The following is a 20,954-nucleotide window of genomic DNA, read 5'->3' on the forward strand; positions in this document are numbered from 1 at the left end:
GATCTTCAAAGCCATTCGGACCACTATTTTGGTTGAGGAGCCCATGACCACAATCTAATCTGTCTAGTTTGTCTAGCTCGGCTGATCGTCATCTCGGCATTCTGTTTACCGTCTTCTTGCACCTTCAACAGATTTGCTGCAGCATCAACTAAAATACAAACAATAATATGTGTATGATGATATAAATACAATTCAAAATAACACTTAATGTAAATGTTTTAGAAATTACAGTGACATCGCTAAGAAGAATGTAAAGAATATTGTAAAGCTCTGTTTACACTATCAAATCATCAAAAAGTGTGAAGTTTCCAAATATGGTAGTGATATGCTTAATATGGGCACATCACATTTTTCACATAAAGTTTGATAGTATAGAGAGAGCTTAAATGATTTTGAATGTTTGCTTGAATAATTTAATTTGAAACTATTCCATGTGTGTGATTTTATTCATTTAGAGACGAATCCAAGTAATTACCGTTTTCGTTGCTGTTTCCTCCAGAGTTGAGTTGAGCCGGACCTGCATCTTCATTAGATGTTGTCTCATCATCCCCTATCAGTATTGTAAATATTGATTAGTTTCACACACAATATTGCTATGCTAACAGGGCATTATTGTAGTGAATTTCTTTCAAAATTGGTCTTGAGCTCTGTCTACACTATCAAACTTTATGTGACAAGAAAATGCGATGTGCCCATATATGGACATGATGATGTCATATCACTACCATATTTAAGTATATCATCACCATATTTGGGCACATCACACTTTTTTGTCAAACTAGTTTGATAGTGTAGATAGAGCTTTAATTATTATAGTTAATTGATGATTTGTACTTTTAGGATTACATCTTTTTTTCTTTGGTTGCTTAATTTAAAGGTTGAAAAAAGAATGATTTTTATAACTGATGTTAAAAATAACTATAACTATAATAATTCTTCTATAAATTGTATATTATATTTTTAAATTTAAATGTTGATAATAAATAGTATTTGTTTGTATAAACTTTTTAAAATTTTTATAATTGTAATATTTTTCTAATGTTTATTATGCAGTTTTTTTCTGTACTCCAAAGATGTAGACAAGTAAAAGTATAGGCTTATTTGAATTTCTATATAATATAAATAAATAATTGCGAAACTTTAATATGAAAAATAATCATAATAATTTAGTATATTTTTATAATCTCCTTTTTTCGTTTTTTTTTATATGCTCCCGTTCATATGTAATTAAGATTGTTTGCTTGCTTTCTTTTATTGTGTTCTTCTCTGTTTTATGTTTGTAAATCACAGGTTTGCCCGCTGGGATTGTTGTGATTTTGTTTTATACCGAATAAATAAAAAATAAAAATAAAAAAAATTTTAAGGTTTTTATAACCCAATTTGAAGTGTATTATAATCTGTTAAATGTGTAACAACGAACTGCAGTGCCATAAATAGGATTACCACTACACTATTACACTAGGGAATTTGTTATTAATTTTTCCCAGTTTTCTATCTCATGACAAAACAAATTGTTTCATAATGGTGTATCAACAATAATTAAAATTCAATTGATATTGTAAATACATTGCATTAAAGTATTACAAAAATGATTAGTACTATACAAAATTAATCTTACTTCCAGGTCTTGCTGCCGTTAACGCAATCAGGACAAGAAACATTGATAAAAAGAAAAACTTATTCATCTTCCACCCTTAAAAATTTAAAATAGAAAATAATTTAAAAAATTATAAATAGAAAGTAACACAAATTGCACTCTTCGTTAATTAGTGTTTTTTCTTTATAAATTAAAATACAATTAAACACAGTAATAATTAGTAAATAATCGTGAGAACTAAAAAAAAAAATTAAAAAAAAAATAATTTAAAAATACGTTATTCAATAAGGGCAAACTTCCTTTTACTATTATATTTAGAAAACTGTTTTTCAAATTAACTGTTGGTTGCAATTATAGAAATGAAAGAACAAACACCTTCGGGGGCCAAAAAGTGTCCCCTTAATGTCAACTAACCAGAAATCGATTGTCCTCCTAAAATAGGGGTTTGCGCAGAAAAAAAAATTGACAATTACAAATACAATAATTGACCTGGACTCAAGAAATTGAGAAGAAATAAAAATTTAGCAGCCAACGTTTCACCAATGAAAACTATGTCGTCCCATAGGACAATCAACAATTTGCTGTAGTGTAAAAATATATATTGCCTCTCGTATTACAATCAGAATGTTCAGATAGCAATTGCATTTTATAACACTTTTGTTAACATTTTATTATTGCATATTTGTCTATGTATTTTTCTAAATGTGTTAATGTTGGTTTTATTGTATCTTCCTAGTTGACAGGGGCTGGTCAAGCACATCACAAGATGACAGTTTTATTACTTTTGCTTTTCCGCTACTCCCCTGTTATACTTTATATTTTGTGTTATGTAGAAAGATTGAAAATAAAATAAATAAATAAATAAGGTGTCCCTTAATAGGGGTGTTCCAAAGAAGGAAAATGAAACTTTTTAAAACGAAGGTCAGACAATAAAAATGTCGTTATTAAAAGAAATAATAAATTAAATCTAAAATTAATTTCAATTAAAAAATTAAAAAAACATTACCTAATTACAACAATAGAAAACACAACCAAACGACTAACTTTAGCCTATAATCATTTTATCTTAATAATAACGTGAGATGAAATAACATAATCTATCGGAAATTTTGATTAAAGGATAAAAGTACAACAGTCAGAAAGACCAAGCTGTCGAAAAACACTCTAAAAACGTGAGATGAAATAACATAATCTATCGGAAATTTTGATTAAAGGATAAAAGTAAAACAGTCAGAAAGACCAAGCTGTCGAAAAACACTATCATATAAATATATAATATAAATGTTACCTTGATTATTGAAGAATATCTGCTTTGAAATAATACTTGCTTTCCGCCTTGTTAAGTTGCTTAGAATTGATAGTATCTTGTAGTATATCTTGTGGATCCCTGACTGATGTTTTCAGGGAAAGTTGCTTTTATAGACTTTAGCCCGTTGTTGTTTTAGCCATTATTTGCACCCTATCACCCAATACCTGCTTTCCGTCTTGTCAAGTTGTTTATAATAAATAATACCATGTCAATATGTGTACTTTATATCAGCTTAGTTTTAAAATCGTTGGGTGGTTGATGTTTTCTTGGAAAGTTACTTTTATACACGTCATCAACTCGCTGTTGTTTTTATCAGATTTAATATTTATAAGAAGCGAAGTCGACGACCTCACTTAATGCTTGCTTTCTGTCGTATATATATACAGTTGTTTTATAATAATGTAATAATAATAATGACGATGTATTCGCTGAAAGTTGCTTTTATACACGGATGCCTAAAATGTTGTTTTTACCGTTATTTGTTGAGATTGAATACTTGTAGTTTATAAAGTCGACGACCTTACCACCGACACTCTGTGCCTAGTCCAATACAAATTTCCAACATTTTTCCAGTTGCAGACTTCATCAAATTACAAACTAAAGTTTGCTAGTGTAGACCTACACTTCTGCAAACTTGTTTTCTGCGTAGCTCACTATTTCGGTCGGTTGGTCGGTCGGTAAACACTAACTCAAAATTAAACGTATCTAAAAAAAATATGCACAGGTCTACATGTTTTTCTAATTTTTTTGTTGTCGATTTGTTTTTCATTTATTGTCTGCCGACTGAGAATTAGCTTGCACGTTCGCCAGATTTGATTCAACTCATTTAATTACTCATTTAATTTTCTCAAAATAATTATCGTTTTCGTTAGAATTTGTGTTTCCTCCGGCGCCGAGTTGAGTGGGACCTGCATCTTCTTTAGAAGCTGTGCCGTCGCGCCCCTATAAATAGAAAAGTTGTTTATTTCAATCAAACAGCGATATTGACAATTGAATGGTTAATTATTTTGACTTCTGAAAGTATCGTTTAAATTTAGTTCGGAAATAATGAGAAAACGTATATAATTTTCTTCTTAATTTTCCTTCTTTTTCATTTTGGCAAACTACCAACGGTAGTATAAGCAAAATCATTTACTGTCCTCCTTAAAGGAGGAAGTCCGGTTCACAGACAAACATTATACACAAGATGCTTTACATAAACAAGTCTTTGCGAGTTAGATAAATACATTTTCATGCATGTCCTTAACATTATCGCATTATTATTATTACGATCTGATTTGATTTATTTCGATATGGTACCATACCGTACCATACATGAACAAAAATAAATAAAAGCAAAACAACGCAATTATTTTGTATGGTATCGTGGATAACCCCAAATGCGATTTACATCCTGAAGGGTCTCCTATATTAAAACACATTAGACAGTAGAATAATAATAACATAACGCCATCCAACAAAGTGTCTCCTTAACATAAGTGTCATATAGAAGCTAGTTGGAATATTACTCTCTATTAGTATAACAGTAAAGTTTCCTTATCATCTGGTCCCCCAAAGAGGTTCTGTTGTATTTATTCACACAATTATGAATCTTACTTTCTCGTCTTGCCGTCGTCACAGCTACAATAAGAACGAGGCATAAGAAAATGAATAACGTATGATGTCCTATAAACTAGAAAAACAATAATATTGCTATCTTTAGATAGTATTTGAAGAAGCTTCCTCCTCGTATAGGCCTATGTACACGCAAGTATTTCCACCCAATCACAAGTAACAATTTAGATGACCTATCGTTTGTGATTGGTAGATTTTCTGTACGTTACTTGATTTGTGTTTTCCATCACTCTCCAGGGGTATGACATTTTTATTTTTAACCTCCATTTATTTTTAACATCGGTTAGTTTCGTGATCATTATTAATGAATAATTAATATTTTCTATAATTAATTGAAGGCTTTCCTGTTTAAGGGTTTTGAAAGCGGCCTAGACACTAGACTAGACATAACTAAATAGAACTAAGCCTATACCCACAGCTTTCGCTATACCTATTTTAATAACGCAAGACCAGTAGGGGGTTCCCTCTGCTGACCATCCCCTTACCCCATGACCTATTATTATCAATGAACGTTCTGTTGGTGTATACTGCCGCATAATAAAATGTATTCGCAATATTGTTATTAAGTTCTGTCTACACATCAAACTTGATGTGACAAAAAATGATATTTAGGCATGTCACTACCATTTGGGCACATCACACTTTTTTTTCCAAACTAGTTTGGTAAACAGAGCTTCAGTAAAATATTTTAAATTATCAAATTAAAGTTCTCAAAACTGATAAAGCTAATAATAGACGAACTTGTGTGTCATCAAACAAAATACAACCTCAGTTAATCATGGCTAGTAAGAATTGGTGTACAGCACACACGACGAGATCAATTGATTTACAATATTAATATATAATATAAATGGTTTCTTTTGTGTCAACCCATTCGACGAATACCTCGTACGTATCTAATTTGTATCTTCAATCGTATCTTCATAAGTTGTGGCACGTTCCGCGCGTCATAAACATAATCGCTTACAATTTGATTAGACATGCAGTATTGGTTCCTTAGCAAGGAACACGTTCTCAAAAACTGGGTTGGCATTTATCAATATTTGCTTATATTTTTGCTTAAGCTATACTAAAACATTTAAGAATGATAATAACTTAGCTTATTTATCAAACCGTCTTAGTAACAAAATTGTCTTTATTTAAATTTTTTTTTTTATTTTACGTTGCGCGTGCGTAATATTAAACTCTAGAGGGCAGCAATTTATGTCTTAAGACGAAAAATCATTGTTTGAGCGTTCGCATTAGCTTTTTAGTCGCGTGGACGCGACTCTATAGTTCACTATGTCGATCGGTCGGTCGGTCTGTTGGTCGGTCTGTCTGTCGGTCCGGTATCACTATGCATTGTAGCACGAGACTTAATGGATGTTGGCCTTGTTTCTCTTAGCGGCGCTATAACAGTTTATCTCCACATTTTTAACAGCTCACTATGTCGGTCGGTTGGTCGGATGGTCGGTCGGTCGGTAAACACTAACTCAAATTTGAGCACGCGACTGCAGCCATGTATATGGCCTTTTTCACCCCAACAAGGTTACCATGCTTTTATTACATGAAATAGAGAAAGAGCACAAATTCGGAAATACTTACGAAAATCATTAGCTCTAAACTTAAATCAAATCAACATTTATTTATTTTCATCAATGACAGCGACCCTTTTGTTGCTAAGCAAGGTTGATAATTCCGACCCCTGGTGTCTTATTTATTATACAGCAAAATACAAAACATATTAATAAATCAGATATATAATAATATAAAAACAATTGGCAGATAAATTAAGAAAGAATTTATTTAAGAAAACATGTTTAAATTACATTTCAATGCTTTGGAAAACATATACAGTATTTTACAATCTGTCGATTTATTCGATCTATTTATATTATTAGTAGCTTGAGAGTGAACACTCTTCCCTGGCGTGACTAAAGGCGTAGTAAAACCCCAGCCTTGTATGCAGCTATAAGTGACGTAGGTGACATTTATAGACGACAAATCATCATTTTATGCAGTTGATAGTACAATCAGATAATACGGCTTGTTTCTTTTTTACTCTATTTACTTTTGTATGTGATCACTTGAATTATTTTAAATATAGTTTGTTTCACGAACTCCTCTTACGTATGTTTCCGAGCGGTTGAAAATACTTTAGGAACTCCCTTGTGACATAAAAGCATACACAAAAATCCACAAAGTTGTAAAATAACTCAAAAACAAAGCTTTAATTCCAATCAACTTCAACTTTCAACAATCCAGTAAGCACTTTTAAACAACAGCTTCACAATAACTTTTACAATATACGGTAATATCCAACCTCTAATATCCAACCTGTAATATCCAACAACCTTACATCCCTTTATATACAAGATGCTCCTATCCTTCTAGATCATTCTTTATACTTCTCATTATTACATGATTACAGTTTCTATTAATAGCACTTTTTAATTATACATGGTTTCTTAAATCAAAACACCTTATTCTAGAATGTTCGTATTAAGGAATGGTAATTTATTACAGTTTGTACCATATCTGTTTACTGTGCCATAGAATGACGGTGACCATATAAGCCTCTATAACCTACGTGAACTAGACATTTGAAGATGTAACTCAACATATTTATTTAGATTTTCCGTTTTGTCATCGTTTGACACCCTGTTAGGTCAGCTCTCATATTAAATTTCATCATTTATAATATCTTCTGCGTTGAAATCATTTTGATTTGGCATTGAAGAATAATAAACAGCATTATCACAAGGTCCTCTATCTTCGTCTACGTTAGTTATCATTCTTATTCTCTTATTAACTACCGAGTCTAATTTGTTGTCATTATCCCGTGTTTCTGATTTTATAGATTTATTTCTGAACACGATTCGGTGTAATGTTTGGCGATTTAGAATAACTATTAACAATACCACAGCGATAACAACGACGGCCCTTCCCTTTCTAAACCATAAGTAATATTTGATTGAATAAATTATAAAGCATAAGTACAACGGGGTACAATATGGCGTAAACTAAACAGAATTCCAGATTTCTTTTTTATCCTATTTTTAATAAAGTATATATGGCTATTCCATGTGATGTGTTTATCTAAACACCTAAAAACTGAATTTCATTGACTTCTTTAGGCCTAATAGTAACATTTTTGTAATAAATATTGTTATATTTATTAATAGTTTTATGTCGGTTACAAAAAATAATATAATTAGTTTTCTCCAAATCTCCAAGTTAATTTATTAGCGTCACATCAGTGATATTTTTTTTAAATGATGATTTACCAAAGACAAATCAATATTACTGCCTGCGAAATTGTGATATATGTTAGTATCATCGGCAAATAAACGAAATTAAACAAAACTGGAAGAATTTGGTAAGTCATTAATATAAATTAGAAAAAGAGTGGGTCCAAGAACCGAGCCTTGCGGAACACCGCATTGAATAGGTAACTGATCGGAGCTTTGACCGTTCAAAAAAACAAATTGGGATCTATTTTTTAAATAATCTGTAAACAAAAGTAACGGTTGCCCTCTAATGCCATAATAATATAATTTGGATAAAAAAAATTGGTGATTAATTGTATCGAAGGCCTATAGAGAAATCAATAAATATACTTAGTGAAGACTTATTATTATCAAATTGGTAAAGAAAATTATTAATTAGATTAATTAAGGATAATTTTGTACTATATTTTTTACGAAAACCGTACTGGTGTTTAAAGAACAAATTATATTTTTCAAAGAAGATAATAAGTCTGTTATTGATTATTCTTCAAACATTTTACTAAATAAAGGCGAGATGGAGATTGGACGATAATTACCGGGTTTATCTGTACTACCTTTCTTAAATAAAGGTATTACTTTTGCTACTTTCAAAGCAGTGGGGAAACGACTATGTGTAAATGATAAATTAATAATGTAGGATAGCGGCATTGCAATAACGTTTGCAGCTATAACAATCAATTTAGCCGGTAAATCATCATATCCAGCTGATTTTCGTCATAACATGTAGGGTTTAAATAAAAAGATTTTCTGAAGCATTTGTCAAAAAAATCAGAATAGATGGATGTGTAGATGCAATTTTCTCTGCAAGGTTGGGACCGATGTTGGTGAAATACTGATTAAAGGTATTTACAATTTGTTCGGGAGTATCATGAACTATTTCATTTCCATTATCGTGTTTAATTATTCATTTTTCAGGTAGGTTATGATTAGATTTGTTTTTCCCAAGAAGATTATTGATAGTTTGCCATGTTTTCGAGGAATTATTCTGGTTGTGTAAAAGTAAAGTAGTATAATTTCTTTTAGCTAGTCTAAGTACTTTTGTTAACGTATTTATATACTTCTTATATATGGTTACTTTACTAATTTCGTGTCCTGATTTAATCACCTTTGAATACAATTTATGGTTTTTATTAATTGATTTTTTAATTGATTTGGTAATCCATGGTTTATTTTTTGTTTTTGTTTTTGTAGATTTCTCTACATGAATATTACAATAATCACTAAATAGTGTATTGAATAACTCGTATGCTTCGTCAACCTCATTATAAGAGTAAATTGCATCTCACGAAATAATGTTAATGTTGTTAATGTCATCCTACGACGACTTAATTCATAGTGGGTGCCATGATAATTTGTCTCCACACATCTCTATCAAGCATGCTCTGCCTCAGTTCACTCAGGTCTAGTTTGGTTTCTTTTAACAGTATGTCGAGCCAAGTCAGTTGAGGTCTTCCCACTTTCCTTTTCTCTTCTGGTTCCCAAAGGAGAACTCTTGAGGCTGGCTCAGAGCTTCTCATAACATGACCGGCCAGACCCATGTGACGTCTTTGAATGATGGTCGTAAGACGGGGAAGGTTGCCATATAGTGTCTTGTTGGTGGCGTGTGAGGACCATGGGATATTTTGGACTTTCCTCAGCATGCGGGTGTATGCTCCATCCAATGATTTTGAGAGCGATGAAGTAAGACTCCATGTCTCACAGCCGTAAAGAAGAATGGCTTCAACTGTTGACTTAAAGAGGCGGATTTTAGTGGACTTGTTGTTGATACGAGATACCCATATTTTTGAAAGACTGTTCAGCGCACCCCATGCTTGACCAAGTCTTGCTTCGACATCATTGTTAGTGGATGAACAGTAGCTTCCGAGGTACTTGAAATCCTCTACATGTTCTATTGCTGATCCATCCAGTGTGAGAATTATAGAAGGTGATGAGGGGTTTAAATGTATGAATTGGGTCTTCTTGATGTTTAAGTATAAACCTATAGCTTGTGTGGCTTGTTGAATTCTGTGCAGTAGATTTTCGGCTGCCTGTATGGAATCTTCAAGAATGGAGATGTCATCGGCAAAGTCCAGGTCTGGTAGTACTTCAGCAGGATGTCTTCTACTACGCTTACGGTGGAGGGTAAGACCATCTGATGATGTAGTTGCTGATCGCATTGCATAGTCAAGGCAGACAATAAACAAGAATGGAGCAAGAGAGTCTCCTTGAAGTACGTCAGAGTCAATGTTGAAGCAATCAGTCTCACCATCTGGAGTCAGGACAACTGCTGATGTATTGATATACATTACTCTGATGGCTTCTACAATTTTATGAGGGATGCCGTATGCTAGGATGATCTTCATCATGATGTTGCGATTGATGGAATCGAAGGCTTTGCGAAAGTCAATAAAGATAATGACTGCCTCTTTGTGATGATTCTTAACCTCTTCAAAAAATTCTCCTCATTGCAAGAATGTGCGTAGTTGTTGATCGTGTCTGACGAAAGCCGTTCTGGTTGGGGCGTAAAACTTCATTAATCACAGGACGTATCCTATTTAAAATCAGGCGATTGTAGATTTTTGCAGCCGATTGTGATAATGAAATACCCCTGTAGTTATCTGGTTTTGAAAGATCACCTTTTTTCAGGATAGGAACGATCCCAGAAATTCCCAATTCTGATGGCCTGTTTCCTTCTAGAGTTTGATTGCAGAAAGAAGTGAGAGCTTTCTGGGTGCCTACTACTCACTGTAGGTGTACGTCATTACTGTGATTTGTGCGCGTAGTAAGTAACTAGGTATTTAAATCTCTATAGTAACAATTTCCTCCTCTAGGACGTTATAATAATTTCAAATAATTAATTGAGAAACTCCTTATAAAAATACCTTCTTTAATATTTCTAAATAAGTAATTAAATGAACAATTTCATTTGTTATAAAATCCGATATTTAAAAATATATGTCAAGGCATGTGGGTAGGGTTGGGCAGGCCTAGGCTATCTTTAATTTAATCATTTTTGTTTTAAAAACTACAAAATATTATTAATTAGAATTACTCCTACTTCTTTAATATAATTTTAAATTTTTTTTAATAATAAAATGTTTTATTATTCAATGCTATGTCCTGGCCTACATCCATAGTATGCCTTACTGTTCGATTTTAAATATCATTTTATTCTTACCTTTATTATTTATTCGTGGAAATTTTGTATTGTTGCACCACAAAATAAGAGAGGCATAATGCGTTATTTTATGATAAATATAGTAAATATAATACAATTTACAAATAATGTTTGATAAATTCAATCGAAATAGTTTGTAAAGAAACAAAGCACAGAAACAAGGAGATGATGTCTCTTCACCGTGTTGTCGGAGCTAGCGCTAGTTGTATACTGGAGTTTCTTAGTTGTGTACACAAACTCTATTCCGCGAAAAAAATTGTGACGTCATACGTGTCATTAGGACAATCAAAGATGAATTATATATTTTGCGTCATTCACTCACAGGTGTCCTCTTTCTAGAAGTTTATTAGAAGATAATTTTAAAACTAATTAAATTTATTGCAATTTATTTCCCGATCATTATACATATATTTGTATTATCCACAAATAGGCATATTATTTTAAATAAAACAAAGATCTTTGATTGAAACAAAAATAAAAGTTGTATTTCTTACAGTTCCCAAGGAAACAAATAATACGTAACATAACTTTGGTTTTTTGTTTTGGTGTGACTAGATGACGCTTTTTAGCAAGGAAGATTGATTACCAAATTTGTTCATCTGATGTGTTACAATGTGTTGCCATTTTACTGTAACCTATTCATTTATTGTGTAAACGAAATTCTGAAATATACCAGATTGATAATTAATGTAAATATTATACCATACCCATAGGATAAATATTATAATCTACAGAAGAAAACTTAAATTATATTTCTTAGTTAACTCATCATTCGCGATTAATTCAAGTTTATATTTCTAGTTTTCATAATAATTCGCCGTGAGAGGTAAGCTTTCTTATACATGTTGTAAACAAATCATCAGAGGTCGTAATTTTTTTTAAATTGTTCAAGATTATCTCTTTTTTAATTATAATTATATTATTTATTATAAATAATCTAATCGAAAGACCAAATATTAAATTTTTTTTTAATTCTTTCAACTACCTTGTGATGTGGTTATGCATGATGTAGAATTTTCTTAGAATCAGAGTATGGGATTTGTTTCAATTTCCTTTAAAATCTACCACACTTCCTCACAGTTTCCTCCTAAGTTTTTGAGTAAAGAAAAATGTCGGTAGTTATCATAACTTGTTAACTTCCTTATATGCATAGGTAACACAAACATTATATTTCAACAATTTTTCCAGTTTTTAATTATAAAGAAAAAGTTCGGCAAAATTATATTAATCAATTATTTAATTAATTCTATATTATCATATGGTATACATTATATGCATAATAACACATACATTTTTATAATATTCTGTCGTTACGCGTGAAATACATTCTAAATATTGTGTACAATTAATCATCTATATATAAATTTACGTAAGGGCAAAAATCGGTAAATCGTGCGTTATTTCTAGAATGTTTACTCGATGGTATATAAAGTTGGTTCGTACTTTCGGTACTAATTTTAACCACTATATTGATACATCAGATATATAATAATATAAAAACAATTAGTAGATAAATTAAGAAAGAATTTACTGAAGAAACCATGTTTAAATTACTTTTTATTTATTTTATAATCTGTCGACTTATTAATATATTATAGTAGCGTGACCAGGGAAGAGTGAACTAAAGGCGTGGTAAATCCCCAGCCGTGTATGCAGCTGTAATTGACGTAGGTAGCATTTATAGACGACAACTCATCTAGATATGCAGTTGATAGTAGGCCTACATTCAGATAATACGGCTTGTTTATCCTTGACTCTATTTACTATTGTACTTAAATTATTTTAATTATAGTTTGTATCATATCTGTTTACTGTGACATAGAATAACTCTCTAGCCTACGTGAACTAATTTGAAGATGTAGTTATTTAGATCCTCCGTTTTGTCATCGTTTAACACCTGTTAGGTCAGCTCTCATATTAAACTTCATCATTTATAATATCTTCTGCGTTGACATCATTTTGATTTGGCACTGAAAAATAATAAACAGCATTATCACAAGGTCCTCTATCTTCGTCTACGTTAGTTCTCTTATTAACTACCGAGTCTAATTTCTTGTCATTATCCTGTGTTTCTGATTTGATAAATTTATTGCTGAACACGATTCGGCCAGCCTTGTCCCAGCAACTTTATGATACAGAGACATTCTGATAATTAGTAAAATTCAGATAATAATAGCTTGTTTATTAATCTTAGATATATGTTTGTATAGGTAACACTATTTAATTGATCACTTAAATTATGATGGTTTACTTTACTTATTGTTTTTATATCATCATCTCTGGATTTTAGTCGCGTGCAAACGCGACTCTGCAGTTCACTATGTCGGTCGGTTGGTCGGTCGGTCGGTAAACACTAACAAATTTGCAGCCATGTGACGGTGACCATCACGTGAAATATCTAGTTCAGTTTTTTTAGATCCAATGTTTAGCCATCGTGTGTGATACCTTGTAAACAGGTTCTCAGTTCTCATATTGAACTTCATCATCTTTATTTGATACTGATAAATAATAAATAGCATTATCACAAGAAACTCCACCTTCGTGTTCGTTAGTTGTCATTCTTATTCTCTTATTATTTATTAACGAACGAGTCTAATTTGTTGTCATTATCCTGGGTTTCTGATTTTATAAATGTATTGCTGAATAGGATTCGGCGTAATGTTTGCCGATTAAGAATAACTATTAACAATATTGCAGTTATAGCAATGACGGCCCTTCCTATAACAACTCCCAGTAATACCAGTTCAGATTTGCTGTTATATTATAGTTTATATATATGCCCGTCAATACTACTATTAAAGTACTGATCATCGTTAAGAAGTGTCGTTGATAGATTAACATGGATCTCTCGTGTTATGTTTAAAGTTGACGATGAATTCCAAACCATTCCATCTTCTATTACAAAACATGTAAGATCTGTGATGTCAAAAATTGACGTTGTGGAATTAACAATGTCTCCAGGAATATATGGTGAGATCTGCCATTCATACTTGAGATTATTTGTCTTAAAGTTTCTTGCAGAACACTGGAACTGAACATCACCTGTCTCTTGCACTGATAGTAATTTAGGTTTAATTTCCACATCAGGTAATAATACATTAAGTCTGATTGTACAATTCTTTGTCTTTCAGCCTTCCATGTGTTTTTCAACTCAATACTAATGGTATCGGTTATAAAAGCCTAGTGTCATAAATATATCATTGAAATCAGGAAATAAGCATTATGTCGCCGTTCAGTAGTTCAAGTGGTTATTTTCAGTTTTACTTTTTTTTTCTAACCATACGACGCATCTTTTGTAGAGTAGAGTACGGAAGTTCAGATGGAAACGTACCGCATAGTATTGTAATAATTTTGTCTAATAATATCAAGAGAATTGGAAGGTATATTCACATTTTAATTTTCATTAGTAGATTTACCTCATCCGACTAAATACAGCAGGCCTACCTGAAGAAGAAAAAATATCCTACTAGCACCACCACCCGTAGACACAATTTAAGAATCTATAAAAAATCGAAGAAGAAGGGATTGAAGTCGAGATTGATAACCGGAATGAATTGCCTTATGAAGTAGTCAATTTACGAAGTTTAACAAAAGATTGGAACAGTGAAGTGAAGGTATTTTTTTACTAAGATGCATAATTGACGGTGGTAAACTAGTCCTATTTAGTAGGCCTACACACTTCAAATACAAGTTAATTAGTATGCATTTCATCAGGGGATGGGAACCTCTTACCCACTGCAGTTCTCCAGCAATATCCATCTTTCTTTCTTTTTTTCTTTAGAGGGTACTGGACTGTAAGTTTGTAGAAATATAGTAGATCGTTAGAAATGATTGATATGAAGAGCATTGTATTGTAGTTTTATTATTTTTTTATTATTAGGTAACAGTAGTAGTAGTAGTAGTTTCTTTTTGTATTTATGACTCCGCTTGAGTAAGACGTGCCAAACGAGAGCTCCGATATTACTTTTTCATAATGGCTACAACACGTTCCAAAAAGCCTGACAACGTAAGTTTTGAAGAATTTGTTAAAGAATCTCTTTCCAATATCATGAAATCGCAAAATAACCTTAAGAGTAAACTAGCTGAATCTATTAAATTCAACGAAGACCGAATTATTGCTCTTGAAAAGGCTCAGTCGCGTTACGAAGCTAGGCAGGCGGAATTCGTCGACGATTTGCATACAGCTCACAACACAATTGCGTCTATGCAGGCTGAGCTAAACAAGGCTGAACGCTTCTCCAGGAGAAATAACATTCGCATTGTGGGAATCGCTAAATCTGATAACGAAAACCCAATCAACATTGTAGAAGATTTCTTAGCCACTCATTTTAAAATTAAACCAACGATTGAGAGAGCCCATTTTGAATTTGAATTTTTTTTTTTTTGAATTTCTTTATTTAGTAATCAATGTTAAAAAACAATAAATACAATGCATAAAAAGTAGAAAAACAATTGCACAGAAACACAGGCCTTGATTACAAGGAATGCCAAGAAAAGTTAAAAACTTATTTCCACTTGGGTCCTAAAAACAAGGAACTGATAAAAAAACATACAAATTACATCAAAAGAAACTTTGAAAAAAATGGTATAAAAATATAAAAGTTTAAAAATAACAATTTATCTAACACTTATCAAAATTTAATCCTAATTTACAGTTTTAAGAAAGATTGATTATAAGAGATATATACAAAAATTTATTTATTACACTAAAGTAAAAAAATTACAATTAATTTTAACACTTATTTATTTATATTTATTCTTAATTTACAGATTACAGAAAATTATTGATTTATTGCATTATACTAAAACCTTTTTATAATTTATTGCACATGAGAATTAAATGTTGAGGAGATGCTTTTTTAGTGCCAATTTAAAATGTTCTAATGAAATATTACTTTTAACATATAATGGTATAGCGTTCCAGGCTTTTATTGAGTTGTAATAAAAAGGTTTTTTTCGCAGCCCTTAATTATTGGAATCCTATAATTTAAATTTGTGGCACTACGTGTCCTTCTAGAGTGGTAATCAACAATACAAACAAAGTTACTATTTAGATACATTGGAGCAGAATTATTAAAAATTGTATATACATTGCATAAACATTTGAACTTAACTCTTTCTGGGACGTTCAGATATCCGATTGATTTCAGCTCAGATTGACCAACATGAGATCTCGAATCTGATTGAGTAATAAATCTGAATATTTTGTTTTGAGTAGTCTGAAGCCTGTGTTTGTGTACCTGAGAAGAGTCATTATACCATGCTGGGGAAGCATAGTCAAAAAGAGGCTGAATTAGAGCTGAAGAGAGAAGTTTCCTACTACCAAAATCAAGATATTTGGATTGTCTGTACATAAATTTTAAACGGCTATTTGCGCTAGTTATTACTGAATTGGCAATCAGATTCCCAGAAGCCTGTTGGTCAATCTGGACACCTAAATACCTTACCGACTCTGTTGATTTTATATCACATTCAAGGGCATTGAGTTGGAATGAGACATTTTTTATCGACGTTTCGTTTCCAACAGAATGCATTCAGTTTTACCTGGATGAATTGTAAGTCGGTTATCAATAAGCCACTCATTACAAAGATTTAACGAAGCACTAAGTACAGCCGAAATAGTATTAGGGTTTCGGTCTGAATACAAGATGGCACCAGCCGCGTAACAAGGGGGTCTTGTCAGGGGGGGCAAAGAGGAGAAAATCCTTCCAGACACCAAGTACTTGAGCCACAGCCCCCCCATGGTGGGGGCTGTGGCGAAGCGAATTTTGGTAAATGACACCCCTAGATCGTCGGAAATGGTACTCTCGCACATAAAATTCATGATAAATGGCGCCTAACTAGTAGTAGTTGGCCTGGAAATAACACTCCCATTTATTGCACAGCAATCAGCAAAATGATCGTACATTTTCCACCGTTAAAAACTCAGGTGACATAACATTTGAACATGTGAAAACCCAATCTAACATTGGATCCGCACCTGGCAAAGGTAGTAATTTTTCCGGTTAGAAGACTGAAACAGGGCCGTAACCAGGTTTGACGGCGGGGTGGATCGTTAAATTGTTTAGTGGAACCATACCCTCGAATTTTTTTTTCTCTATAGGCCTATGTATGGCCGCAAATCGCATTTCCGGCTAAACTCTTTTGTTTATGAACTATATAATTTGGTGAAATTTCCAGCCCACGAATTTCAATTGCCGACCTTAAATTGTCAGAGGAAGGCATTCTCTTGCCGACCGAAACTAGGCTAGATCCCTCCTCCCTTTAAGCCTCCTAACAACAACAACATGGTACATTAAGGGATCGTATCATTGAGACTTTAACAGGCATATTCACCATCATGTGGTGTTTAGGTAACAAACCATGGAATTAAGGTGATCCCTGAATTCACTCAACCATTGCATCTTGCACTTGCGTGAGCTGCATGCTTTCTCTCTATACTATCAAGCAGCTGGCTGGGCACGTCACACGCACGCAGAGACCTGTGATGGGGAATACCCTTTTATGTCAAGCAAACAACTATGCTCTGTGCCACGATGTTCAGCAGTTATCAAATAGAATTTATCTTGTAAATTTAGTGTTAGGTTTTTATATTTTAGTTAAAATATACTTTATATTCTTATGTCGATTTATATTAATTAAATTTATTAAGGCTTGACTAGACCTGTAGTAAACAATCGTAGTGTTGTGTTAGTATGCCTGTGAAAGATTGAGTATTGGAGTGACAGCCAGCCACGAAAGTACGTTCATTTTGCTGATCGCTAGCGCGTTACATACGATTAGTAGGAGTGTATTTTTTTAAGGTGGCCTCACACGCACAGCACAGCGTCACAATTGTGTATGAGATGCCCGCGATGGCGGCTTAGATAAAAGACGCCAAAAACCACAGTCAACTGACCGCATGTTAATGTACTGATAAGCAGTGCGTCTTCCCACGAGTTGTCAGTCAGGATTTTGTGTATTTCATATCATCTTACTTGAATATCATACTGTACTGTGACTCATTTGAAGCCATATCATATATCGTATATTTTATTCTTATCTTATATTTTCTTTCTTCTATCCCTTCTTTGTATTTTATTTTATTTTTTTTACTTGTTACCCAGCCCGATCGAACGCTTCTCAACCCGGTAATATCCGCCAGGGGGGTATTCCGCCCCCCTGCCCCCCCGCCTGTTACGCCACTGGATGGCACAGTCATCTGCATATAGTAGCACTTTACATTTTGATTCAACTGATGAAACAACATCATTTATGTACACTAGGAACAGCAAAGGTCCCAATATGCTCCCTTGGGAGACGCCATGTGCAATAGCCATATTTGTTTGATTTACCTCCCTTAATTTCAACAAATTGTTTCCTATTAGATAAGTAAGAACGGAACCATTTAGTTGAATCGCATCCGATTCTTCTGAGTTTATCACAAAGAATGAAGTGATCGACCGAATCGAAGGCCTTTCGAATGTCCAGCAAAACCATACCTGTAAGAAACCCATTGGCCATTTTTGATTTCACATGATCCAATAAATGAGTAAGACAGGTTTCAGTGGAAAACCCTTCTCTGAAACCAGACTGAAAATCTGTTATCACATCATTATCTTCCAGGTGTCTGGCTAGCTGGACATACACAGCCTTTTCTAGAATCTTAGAGGTACAACTTAATAGGCTAACAGGGCGGTAGTTATTTGTGTCAGTACGATCGCCTTTTTTAAATATCGGCTTTACTTTTGCTATTTTAAATTGGTCTGGTACAATTTCAGTTTTAAGGGAAAGGTTTATTATATGGGTTAGGGGACCTTTTAAGAAAGTTGCTCCATCTTTTCGAAAACGAGCAGGGATGCTGTCTGGTCCTGTGGCTTTATTAGGATTTAGTGAACTTAAATACTTTTCAACAAATTCTTCACTCACAGGATCAAGCTTAAATTTGGTAATATTTTTCTTATCATAATGAGTTTTAAAGTAACTAGAACCGGGTAGATTGATTGCTTTGTTGAGGTAACTTATTTCTGAGATCCTGAGCAACGTGAGTAAAGAATCTGTTGAATTCGGTTGCAATACCTTTTATAGTACTATCTCCATTTTTTAACACTATCTTTGCATCACTTATGTTCTTATTACTATAACTTAGATGTTTTAAAGTTCTCCAGAGTTCCTTAGGTTTAGCTTTATTTTCTAATATTTTGTTTTTTATAAAATCTGCTTTAGTATTTTTAATACTAGTTTGAACTAAATTTCTAATTTTAACATAATCTTCATAAATATCTAAATGAGTTTTGTTGTTAGTGAACCTTTTTAGTAGCCTGTCTGGTTCACGCAGCAAACTAAGAATGTCTCCTGTCATCCATTCTTCAGTTCTTGATTTAATGCGGATACGCTTCATTGGAGCTATTTTATCTATTAGTGTTGTTATAAGGTACTGGTGAAAATTATTAAAAGCACTATTTACTTCGTTTGAGTTATACACGTTAGACCAGTCTATATTTTCAGATAATGTAAAATTAAGTAGTTCGGGTGTATAATTTTTTAAAGACCGAAACTCGGCATATTTATGTTCGTTTAATTTAGCATGAGACTTTTTTCTAATACAAAAGGTGATGAAGTGGTCACTAAGACCGTATTTGAGTATACCACTATGAGTAATTGTGTGCTTGTTGTTACACAATATGTGATCTATCAATGTTGATGATGTTGACGTAATTCTGGATGGTTCTTTAATTATTTGGTCCATGCCATGATTATTCAGCAACTCTTCATACTGTTTTGTCAGGGGATTCTTTCGATCGAGAATGTTGATATTAAAATCACCTAATATAATGGTCTCTTTTTCATTGCCTCCAATTAGGGTGTTGAAATCCTCGATGAAGCAATGCTGATTTGGTGGTCGATAGACACACCCTATTAGAATAGGTTTAGACTTAGGTAAAAGTATGTCAATCCATACCGATTCCAGATTGCTGATTGCTGTTACAGGCACTTCATTAAAAGCAAGGCTATCTTTTATATAAATTAAAGTTCCACCATGAGCATCTGATTTTCTGTCACATCTGACAGAGCTGTAACCATTCATTTTTATTTCGTCGTCTGTGATTGACGTATGCAGCCATGTCTCAGTGACACAAATAACGTCTGCCTTGGTATTGACTGTAATTAGTTTGAGCTCAGAAAGTTTGGGCAGAAGGAATCTAGCATTAAGATGAATCAAATGTAGCCCTTTGTTCTTGAAAACTGCTAGATCAACAATGTCATTGATATTTTCTGGTCTTGGTACGTTAATGTTGCCAGAGTCGACAATCTCCGTATCCATAATAATTATATGGAGAAATTTGAAGGATTAGGCAGCGTGGGCATATCCAATTTAGAGAACACTTTTGCTTTAGATCAATTCGTCCGCATTTCAAATGACAGTCCTTAAGACAATCAGTACATTGAACATAGCGATGATTTCTTGCCACAGGGCGTTCACAAACTGCACAAGGATTCTTGACAGGACCAGGATTTGTCTCGATGTCTCCTGCCGTAATTAATGTTCCATTAAATGTAGCGGTGTGATTGGTATAGTAAATACAGGGAGCTCCATATGATACCTATTTCGTAATTGGCTGGATTGGAAGTTGGCTAGGCCCACTTTGTTTACATCTGTGAGTGAGCCAAACCCCTGATAAGGGGCTTCTCGAAGGCTGCCAAAAGTTAGTAGCCACACCAAACCTAGGCCTAGCAAGATCATGTTTCCTTGGCTTTAAATTTGATATTTTGTACACAACTATGGGAGAGCAGGTACAAGCTGATTGACTTGCTGTGATGGACAGAGCTTTAAGCGTGGTTCCCACTAGCGACGCAACGCAAGGACGTAACGCAACGCAAGTGAATTGACCAATCACAAGCGATGGCTTATTCGCTTGTGATTGCTAACTGTCTATAACTTCGCTTGTCATTGGTTAAAACGCTTGCGTTGCGTTTACGTCCTTGCGTTACGTTCTAGTGGGAACCAAGCTTTAGATAAGAAATATG

At 33.2% G+C, this 20,954-nt stretch overlaps 2 protein-coding genes across 3 annotated transcripts in view; both read right to left on the reverse strand.

Moving 5' to 3' along the window:
- Positions 1-20,954, reverse strand: part of LOC140040870 (uncharacterized) — a 229,755-nt gene that overhangs the window by 157,607 nt on the left and 51,194 nt on the right. The gene's annotated exons all lie outside the window — the stretch shown is intronic.
- LOC140039413 (uncharacterized) lies at positions 18,910-20,250 on the reverse strand. The gene has a single exon (XM_072085014.1). The coding sequence runs from the start codon at positions 20,248-20,250 to the stop codon at positions 18,910-18,912; it is 1,341 nt and encodes a 446-aa protein (XP_071941115.1).

Source organism: Antedon mediterranea, chromosome 2 (genome assembly GCF_964355755.1).
Source record: "Antedon mediterranea chromosome 2, ecAntMedi1.1, whole genome shotgun sequence".
NCBI classification, from domain to species: domain Eukaryota; kingdom Metazoa; phylum Echinodermata; class Crinoidea; order Comatulida; family Antedonidae; genus Antedon; species Antedon mediterranea.